The 10,643-nt window shown below is 47.0% G+C and overlaps 1 protein-coding gene across 1 annotated transcript in view; it reads right to left on the bottom strand.

The window, feature by feature from the left end:
- Positions 1-3,740: 3,740 nt before the first annotated feature.
- LOC135814712 (uncharacterized) overlaps positions 3,741-10,643 on the bottom strand; it is a 46,585-nt gene continuing 39,682 nt past the window's right edge. Inside the window, exons 5-12 of the mRNA XM_065327879.1 lie at positions 9,343-10,643; positions 8,258-8,424; positions 6,951-7,110; positions 6,487-6,627; positions 6,151-6,239; positions 5,549-5,673; positions 4,930-4,982; positions 3,741-4,547 (exon numbers count right to left, since the gene is read on the bottom strand). The exon at positions 9,343-10,643 is cut by the window's right edge and continues 395 nt beyond it. Of these exons, the coding sequence (XP_065183951.1) occupies positions 4,513-4,547; positions 4,930-4,982; positions 5,549-5,673; positions 6,151-6,239; positions 6,487-6,627; positions 6,951-7,110; positions 8,258-8,424; positions 9,343-10,643 (2,071 nt within the window). The 3' untranslated portion in view covers positions 3,741-4,512. The remainder of the gene's footprint in view (positions 4,548-4,929; positions 4,983-5,548; positions 5,674-6,150; positions 6,240-6,486; positions 6,628-6,950; positions 7,111-8,257; positions 8,425-9,342) is intronic.

Below are 10,643 nucleotides of genomic sequence, written 5' to 3' on the forward strand. Positions count from 1 at the left end.
CAAGTTTTGTGTGGTTTCTCTCTCACTTGTATTGGGAGTTCAAGTGGATCATACATGGTCTGTCATCATGGTCGTGTAGATGGCAGTGTCCCCAGTGCGGACATGTCGACAGTAGACACATGTCCTTTTCACCTCACGCTGCGGAGTTTAGCAGGCCAGGTACAGCCAGGTCAGGTATGTGCCGGTCTGGAAATCCCCTCCTTTTCGTGTGTTTACACAGGATGTAGATGATCCGTGAAAGCAAGTAAGTAGTTAGTAGTTTTGTACATTGTTAGTAATACTAGTACACTGAAGTTTCCATGCATGTACCGATCACCATCATCTTTCCAACAACACAACACATAATAATATATTTCTTTAATTCTGTGTTTTGGGAATGGGAGAACTTCAAAAAATTTTAAATGTCAATTCCCAGTGATTGTTGACGTACATGTATATGTAGTCATGTGTAAGGCCGCAACCACACTACGTAAAAATCACAGTACAAATTTTCATGCATATCTCAGTACAAGTCGGTACTCAACCACACTACACTTTTCGGTCTGCATAGATGACGTTTTCACGCGACCAGCACGTGACGTTGTCGTACCAAGGCGTGTGCCATGCGCTGGAAAAGACCGGGAAATTCAAAAACAATGCTGATGCTGATGCTATGTACGATGACCCGGTACAAAAGCAAAGTTGTACACAGCAGAAGGAGCGCGAAAACGACGAAAACGACAAACGTGGCTTTCTACAGGGGTGCGCCAGTTGCTGAAAACCTACAAAGCGCATTTTGCATTTCGCACGCGTCGGCATGACGATTTCTACTGTAATGCCGTTTGTACGTGATTTTGTACCTAGTGTGGTTGCAGCCTAATGTCCTCTCCAAATGATTAGCAACTGGAGAGGACATTACACACTGAGACCGACATCCAACAACAGGACCGCCAGAAGCAGTTTCCGATTGGTCCAGTAGTATTGTGTCCTGTCATACTTTGTGTGTCGATATGGTATATGGTGGATACACATGCCCTCCACGGTAGTAAACACAATCAAGTCATGTTGGTGGCCAAATGGTTGGTCTGGTGATAACCGGACCATGCGGACCGGTTCCGGCGGCTAACACCCTCTCTCTTTGTATTGGCCGGTGTTCTCACTGTGCTATGAGATGCTGTAATAAATAATAATAAACAACGAACAAAACACTCAACTGATACCAGACTTCCAGGACAAATAAGTCGGATCATTTTAACAAAAGACTCCCTGGGGTCCAAGGGTCCGAACCGGGGCCAAGCCATACGGTTCGAATGGTCGCAAGACTGGGGCTCTGCCAACCGATGATCGTTTTAGTCAGGAGCACTATTTTCGACACAGTGCGTCCTCCACCGTGTAACTTGCTGTCAACCGACCAACATGTTATCTACCAAGCAAGGCTTACATTATTATACCATATATACACAGAAGCCTTGCTTGGTAGTTTAACATGTTTTTCGATTTTGACAGCATGTTACAAGGCGAGGCAACACAACGACATCTACAACACACAAAAAAGAAATTTTTCTGAATCCCACCAACCCCTAGAGTAACGAGGGTCCAAACCTGGGTTTTCCCAATACGGTTCAAATGGTCGCAAGACCGGGACTCTGCCAACCGGGTTATGGTTGTAGTCGGGAGCACTACGCGTCCTCGCCTTGTAACATGCTGTCAAAATCGAAAAACATTATTATACCATGTAGTTACGGAACAACAAGGGCAATCAAGGCTTGTTCTGTATTACGCTCTGCCTGTCAGCACACTGGTGTATCCTCCGGTACCATGTAGTCGAATGTACATGTGAATACTGGTAACCTTAGCTGTACACCGGCCACCTGTCTGTGAGGTTGAGTAGGCTAGATATTAAAGGAATGAATTGTTTGAAACATGCCACAAACCTCATCCACAGTAACTATTGTTACCCTCATCTACTTAAAACCTACGAGAGCTGGGAATAGAACACACAGCATGTACATCTCTCTATTGAGACCTCATTGTATTAATTTATAGCAAAGAAAAGGACCAAGGAACTACAAGTTACGCTATAATGTCCACCATCACCACCAGTTACTTGACAATCAGCTCATGCGATAACATTGCAGGACACTGACGGACGGTACTGACGTTCTACAACTAACTGCCAGTCAGCTCTAGCATGTCTTGGACGCGCACTCCAACAGCCTTCCAACTTGGAAGGTTCTTAAAGTTATATTATGATATTAAATTTGAGCCTCTAGATCCGAAAAGGGGGCTTATGTCGTTTCGCGCCGTACTGAGAAAAATGCATTTGAAAGTAGAGTTTTCCGCCTAAAGCGATGTATAATTCACTTATTGAAACACCCATAACTCTGTGAAAGATGAAGATTTTGGACCTAGGTTTTTTACAGAGTCAGATCTGCTGCGGTACAGCAATGTCATGGTATAGATAACTCAAAATGTTCAAAAATGACATAAGCCCCCTTTTCGGATCTAGAGGCTCTTATGGTAAATTATTACTTGGAAATAGTAATAAAATAATAGGAGGAGAAGGTGCACGCAACAAAGACCAGCACAAGCTGAAAGTCTCCGCTTGCACGTGCACTGCACGCGCACCCACATGCACTGCACGTGCACTCAAAGTAGAACCTGTCCTCCATTGGTGTATGTCGCGCGTAGCATGTCGCAAGAGTTGAACTTTCTTCAACTTCTGCGACAGGTGCCTTGCGACTGTACGCGACAGCTCGCCACAGGCATTTTCTTGTCGCAACTGTCGCCAATCGCGTGTCGTGTCGCAAAAAAGTTGTCTTGTGAATCGGCCTTTAGTGTCAAGTCAAGTCAAGTCAGCGGAAAAGCGGGAGCTCCAGTGCGGTGGGGAGCAAACACGTTGTATAAACACTACAGTGCCTGGTCATCGCACTGTCTCTAAACACTGACCGTCTCTGCTGCCCAGTGCTACCTGCCATGCATTGTACCATCCTGGCCAGAGAAATCCGACCTCGTTAACGTAATAGTGCCGGAGCTGCTTGGCCCTAGGCCCTAGCACCACACGCAGCACTCTGCTCACTTGAATGCGGCGTTACTTTATTTACGAGGTCGGATATCTCTGGCCAGATGTGTACTTAATTCGAATGTGCATACGACGTATACAGGTATTCCTACAGCCTACAGGGCTGAATTTGACTCTCTTTGCTCTTGCCATACTGCACGTGGGTCTGCCTGGCATAGTGGTCACATGTGGATCAACACTATTTACCCAGTTCCAACTTGAGCCCTACTGGCACTGCATGCAGCCGGACTCACCCATGTTGTCTTGAAAGAAACAGACGTAGATGATCGGGCATTATGTCGTTGCTCCCAGCCAGTACAGTAGCACACCCAGGAAATCGTATAAACTGTGTGTGTGTGTGTGTGCGTGCGTGCGTGCGTGCGTGCGTGCGTGTGTGTGTGCACGGGCATCAAGCACTATTAACAGTGGACGTTGACCACTGTGTGAAGTGTGTTTACACGACTTTCTGAACACACCCGTAAATATACAGTGTAGTATAGCTTCTGCTACAGTACACACAGTACACACACTACGCACAGTACACACACTACACACAGTACACACACTACATACACTACACACACTACACACACTACACACAGTACACACGGTACACACACTACACACAGTACACACGGTACACACACTACACACAGTACACACACTACACACACTACACACAGTACAAACAAGCAAACTATTCTCGGTGAAGTGGCGCCGTATGCTATCAACACTTATGTGAAAGAAGTGGTAAAGTATTCGAATAAGATAATATTTTTTTCTGTTCAGTCCCCCTAGTAGATAATTAGTAATTGATCATTAAACCATTGAAAGGACAGCAAGACACGTCACACCAGCTTAATGATAAGTATGAGCTGAACCAGACTGCATTAATTATCGATATGAAGCTGTCAGAGTAAGGCTAGTTGCAGAGCAGGTTGTGTCATAAAGAGAGAATATCTCAAGCCTCCGCTCACAATGGACTGGAAAGCAATGCCCAGCCACTGAGCTGCAATATGGCACTCTGCAGCCAGGTGAACAGGTAAAGGTACTACTACAACTACACATGCCAAGATAGTGAAAAGCACTCGGCGTTAAGCTATGAATGGAGCATGGGCTTGCTTAGTGCAAACGGGAGATTTCTCACCTCACCTATTTTCAAGGAACAATTAAATATCTCACACAGTTGAAATTCAAGGAGAAACGCAAATGCTATAAAAAGCCAATATCTCACACAGTTGAAATTCAAGGAGAAACGCAAATGCTATAAAAAGCCAACATGGTGTGTGTGCATGTGTGTGTGTTGTGTGTTTGTGTGTGGTGTTTTTGTGTGTGTTTGTGTGTGTGCGCGCGCGTGCGTGTGTATGTGTGTGTCAGCATAGCTAAACCGACACACACACATCTCAAGGCAAACTTTAGGTTATGCAAGAACAGCGTACAGCGGTGACACTACCTACCAAGCAGGAAACAAATCAGACAGCAGTCGGTCCACAGGGAAGTGTCCACTCTATGGAAAAAACGGATCACAAAGAGAACAGCATACAACCGGTAAGTATAATGTTGCTGCTGCTGCGACATTGGCCAGAGTAGCGCCATTTGATAGAAAACTGAACTTGAAAAATATGATCATGGATAACTAACACACAAAGAAGAGAAGCCAGTGCAGTGAAAATGTTGACGGGGCGTTGTTGCGGACGCATGTCTATTCACAAGTGGTACGAAAGGCCTCATCAAAATTTCAGTGGCTTCTTTGCTTCGTGTGTTAGTTTGCTTTTCCGAAAAATCTATTCGATCCTAAATCAGTGAGTGGCTTGTTTGCATTCAGTTACAACACACTAAGTTTTCATACTGCTCTTGCACAATACTTCACGGTGCAAACAAGGACTTACCAGTGAATCCACGGCTCAGCTCCCAAAGAGCAGCAACGCTTCCGCTCTCAAAGCTTCAGGGCGGGTAGAATAATCACAGGGGAGATCAGAAAATGCACACAGTGATGAAGTCATGCTGCGCTCGGATCACAAGGCCGGGAAAGAGTGAGGCGTTTTCAGCGTGCCATCATGCCCATGCCTTCAGTTGGAATGATCTACAGGTAGAATCCACTGAATCCTTTATCACCCCGGCGGTGTAAAGGCATGATGGCACCGCTCTGGCCAGGTTGTGTGCTAGGTGACCGGGCAACATGGAACAAGCAGCCTCACAGTGCTGCATTAGTCACCAACTTTTAATGGTGCATCACAAAAAGAAACTCGCAGGCCAGCCACTTGTTTTGCAGGTTTCTGTGAGTGTAACCCGATGCTGATTGCGTTGCTGCTGCAGCAGTATCATTACTACTTCAGTGAAATCACAACACTAGACAGGCATGCTGCAAGCTGCTGTGCACTTCGTTAACTAGGGATATCAAACACATTGGAAGGGCTGCAGGCTGTGATACACTGGCATTCTTACATACTGAACCAGACATCTTACGCATCCTTCTCTGCAGTAGTACGGTTAGTTTAGCATTCTTACCCGTTGCAGCGCTTGACAAAACTCTGCAGCTTGAGCGAGGACGCCACATGTGTCTGAAGCTGCCGTACCATTAAACTCCCGAGATTGCGTACATCTTCAGTGATCTCCTTCTCCTCGCCAGCAACCTATGGAAAAAATGATGAAAATGCAACAACAGTCATATCACTAGCTTAGTCAGCAGCCAGTTTTCCAACACATGAAATAATGTTGCTGGTGTGGAAATTTGTGACACGCGCACTCCATGGATATGTGTACGTATCGCAATCACGCTCATAGCATATAACAGCATAGTCTTGTAGTTGAAAATAGGCTGTTTTAGCGGGTTTCCAGAATCAGAGTTTCTTCACAAAAACGAGAAGACGTGTACATAATACCGGTACTCGGGGCTGCTGTCATTTTTTCTTACACGTTCCAATGTCCCAATTTCGTGTTCTGCTTTACAATCTTTTCACGGATAATATCTATTGAAACCGTGAGATCCCAGCTCAATAGGCATCCTCACAGAAGCAAAGTGACTCTCTTTCTACTAAAAGCTGACAAGGGCACCAGATTGGTATACAACTTACTATGAGAGAGCTCAAAGTATTCCAAAATGAACTTACTCTTGCTTTCGGAAGTGCCTTAGCTTGCATAGCACCGCAGTCAATGACAAGAATTGACAATGCTCGTCCCTGTTGCACTATGCCACTTTCTGCACATGCATACGCATGCATGCATACACCCACATATATACACATTCACATGTACACATGCACACACGCATGCACGCGCGCGCACACACACACACACACACACACCCATGTGTGTGTTGTGTCAAGTCAAATTTATAGAGAATGATAAGATGAGCATGCGGCATCAATAGGTCAAAGATGAGTTTGGGGCCAAAAATGGAACCATGTAACCATACATGCACATGCGCACAAAATGCTGAAACTAACCATCAATGCTCCACATCCCCCGGCACACAGGACTTGACTTGCCATGCAAGCAGATCAAGCCATATAGCAAGCGAAATACTTCCTCCATCCAGACGTGACCCTTCTCTCTTCCTTCACCAGCATCAGACAGCACCTCAAATCCTGTATCAAAGAAATGAGAATGACAGCATAATAGAAGAGCATACCACACGGCAAGAAGAAGAGGATGAAGATTCCGTTGCATGTTATGTTGCATGTTATGTTTTAGAACAGCATACCAACACGGACAATGTCCTGGCACACAAACATCCATCCAACATCCAAGCAGTTACCATGCAAACGGGAAACATGAAGCCAGTTCAAGATAACAGGTGTGATATACGATATTAGTTGAGCTTTCGGAACAGTCCTCACAGCTTTGAATAGTCCAGAGAATTGTGAGACACTGAGTGTATGTACAGCATGTGAGACAAGCACACAAATACCTGTGAATGGTGCTCTCTGCACTCCAGTAGCTACGGAAAAGTGCTCCGTGTCAGCTCCGAACTCATCCAGCGTGTATTTTCCAGGACCGGACATCGGCGATGAAACCACGACCAGATGATGGTCGGCTGCAAAGCGCATGCTACCCGGCTTCAAGTCGGTCTGAAGATCAGAATCAGCATGCACATTGAAGCACAGCACAGCAGACATCAGAGGCTGTGAACATCTGCATGCCGCATCTCAGTCTCATGAGAACCAGACCGAGCAGATGCTAATATCTACAAGATCACACGTCCGTCTGCGTATCAGCACTGTGACCGGACTGACCTTCAAGTGGGAGTTGCCATGGGTTACCTGCACCAGCGGAACGTTTTGGATTCCATCAAGTGACATATCCACTGTCAGTAACGCTAGGACTTGCCCGCGGAGAAAGTCCCCCAGCTCCGAATATACTCACAGAGCATAGATTAACGGCCGGACATCGGACATTTTCCGGCCATTTTCGGCCACTGACTGGACGTTTTCAATTTCACCGGACATAGTGTCCGGTCAAAAAAGTAAAAAAAGAGCAGCGACCTTTCGACCTTTTTATGCAGAGTTGGGCTTTCTTCGGAGCTTTGTGCCAAATGCGACTTGCATATCGTACAACTAACACGTACACCGTAGTCTCAGGCGTAGACTTATATATTTACTTGATCCGCCTGTAGCAACGCGTTGTTGCTACAGTCAATTCACACTTTCGACCGTTGGTGTCGACTTCGCACTTGAATCGATGGGTTGGACTGCTAGTGCAGTTGTTCGCTCTTGAGAGGAAGATGTCATCTTTTATTTTTCACTCTTTCACTGTACTACTAAAAAAAGAAAAGAAGAAACACCCTGAAAATGTGTTGTGGAAAATGTCCGGGCATGTCCGGACAGATTTCAAAACGGAAGGACATTTGTCCGAGCTAAATGAAATCCTTAAGCTATGCCCTGTACTCACTATACCCCACAACCCACAGTTGGCCGCAAAAGGCACACCTGGGTGTGCTTGAAGCCAGCAGCACAATCACAATCTACTACAGTACATGTACCTGTTGTCTGCACAAACCGTTTCTCCATTAACACACACACACACACACCCACACGCACACACACGCACACACACGCACACACACGCGCGCACACACACACGTGCACCCCCCCCCACACACACACACACACGCGCGCACCCACCCACACCCACACACACACACACACACACACACACACACACACACACACACACACAAACACACACACAGACAACCAGCACAGTGGTCCCACATACCATATCCCCGGGCCACTTGTTGATGACAAACATGCTGTGTAGTAACCGATCCATGGACTCCTGTTCAGCAAGGGGTATTAGTGCCTCGGACTTGCGGTTCGCGGACTCTGCTTTTGTATTCGCTGTCACTGCCAGAGTCGGATACACAACGCAGCTGCTGAAGTGTTCTGGAAATAGAATAAGCCACAAAAAGTAAAGAGAAGGGAGAGTCTAACTTGAGACAATGCACGGAACATCTACGCAGAATTAGGATTTCGAACGGACACTCACATGCACGTGGAACATGGATCTCTATGCAGCTCGATGCACTGAGAAGACCTCATCATTACACACACCTACGGCCGACACCTGAACAGATCTCTTGCTTAGAATCAAAGAATAACGAACACTTTGATAGCAGCACCTCGTTGGCTAGACGCTAACTTGCTGCCATGCCAAAGTCGAGGACATGTTAGCGTGAACACTGACCCCTGTACCCTCTGTTACACATACACACGTGCATAACACATAGGCACGTGCGTGTCACTGGTCTGCTGAGATCTCAGATACTCTCTTGTACCCTGGTTGCGGCAGAAAAACTTTCTTACGATTATTTGTTGCAAGCTGCATAAACTCCACTGGCCACCCAGCATAGACAGCCCCAGGGAATGCTAGCTTAGCCTACCTTAGTAAAGTAACATCAAGAGTACATGAAACCCAAAGTGTGCAGCTCTGATGGGTTTGCTGTCACGGCGAAATTCCGTGAATACATCATTTTAGTGATGTAGTGCGTGCAGGATTCAAGCAGGTCTCTTTCTGCACAACTGAAACCCAAAGTGTGCAGCTCTGATGGGTTGCTGTCATGGCGAAATTCCGTGAATACATCATTTTAGTGATGTAGTGCGTGCAAGCAGGATTCAAGCAGGTCTCTTTCTGCACAACTGCAGCTCAGTTGTACGCACTATGTCACTTCCCGCCTCAGATCTGTACAAAAAATATGATGCAATCCCGGAATTTAGCCCTGACAGACAGCCATGCAGAAAAAGTCATAAGCTGCACACTATGGGCTTCATGTACACTTGCTAACATGCATGGCAGATGCTTACCGTTGACCATTGTCTGCACCTCCAAGCACTCAATGAAGCGTCCTTCATGTTCGTCGATACCAAGCAGTGCTATCAGTGAGCTGTTCAGCATTGCTCTGATGACGTCTGCTGAATCACGATCAAATTCCAGACCTTTTCGAAGGACCTGCCTGCCGATGTGTAGACCTGCTTCGATCATTGTTTCAACCGTGGTCAGCTCAAAGCTACATGTGAGCCGGTCATTCAGGAAATCAGTGATGGCCTTGGCACACTCCGTCATCCGCCGCTTCACCTCTTCCTCGGCTACATGCATTGCTTCAAGGGCATGGATGGTTGCATACGAGTAGGACACATTCTGCTTGTGCCAAGCGAGTTTAGACTCTGGAATAGGCTCGTCTACAGTGTCCGTGGGTTCCACTCGATCGATTCCGATCACGTCCAGCAAGGACAGCCAGCCATGCAGTCCATCCAGTGTCAAGTACTCTTGATCCATGCTCGTATTCCTGTTGTACGCTGTGCTAGACATGGCGTCTGCACCCTTGTTGAAGCCGTGACGATCGAGCTGAGCTAACTTCTGTGTGACTGATGGAAACGCGCAGTCGGGTTCGTCGATGCATCCCACCTCCTGTCCAGCATCCAGCAATAGCTCCATGCTGTCCGCGTTGTCCAAGGCTGCTCCGTGGCCAACTGCACCACCGGCCTCAGATACTTTGAATATGGCATCAGGGTTGTTGTAAACCAGTTTGGAAGCCTGTCTGGCTATGAACAGCAAAGGCAGGCGCACCGGACAAGTGGCGTGAATCAAGCAGCGGAGAAGGTCTCCCACATCCACATCCGTGTCGACGTCACTACCGGCATACTCATCAACATCATAGCCAGCATCTTGGCCAGTATTTGCTTTAGTTGATAAAAGATACGTAAGTGAGAAGCTTGGCTCGCCAGGAGCAGTACTGGACAGGCCAGAGTCTGATCCGTCGTCTATTTCTGGCATGTTGACCTGCCTAAGATGATCTGGGTCCAGTCCACGATACACACTAACCCTGGGCACAGGTGAGTTCTCAGCAAAGATATCCTGCAGGGCTGCTAGTCCACTGTTGCGATGACCAATGCCCTCCTCCTTGCTTGTGACAGCAGCAGCAGCAGCAGCACCAGCAGCTTTGTCCAAGCTCTGTTTGAGAGTAGTGAATGAACAGCTGGGATACAGGCCGACACGGTCTGCTAGCTGGTCGGCCATTAACGGGTAACCGCCAGATAGGTACTTCTGGCACAGCTCAGATAGATGGTATGCATCACATTCATTTAGCATGGGCGATGGATTGGCC

Source organism: Sycon ciliatum, chromosome 4 (genome assembly GCF_964019385.1).
Source record: "Sycon ciliatum chromosome 4, ocSycCili1.1, whole genome shotgun sequence".
NCBI classification, from domain to species: domain Eukaryota; kingdom Metazoa; phylum Porifera; class Calcarea; order Leucosolenida; family Sycettidae; genus Sycon; species Sycon ciliatum.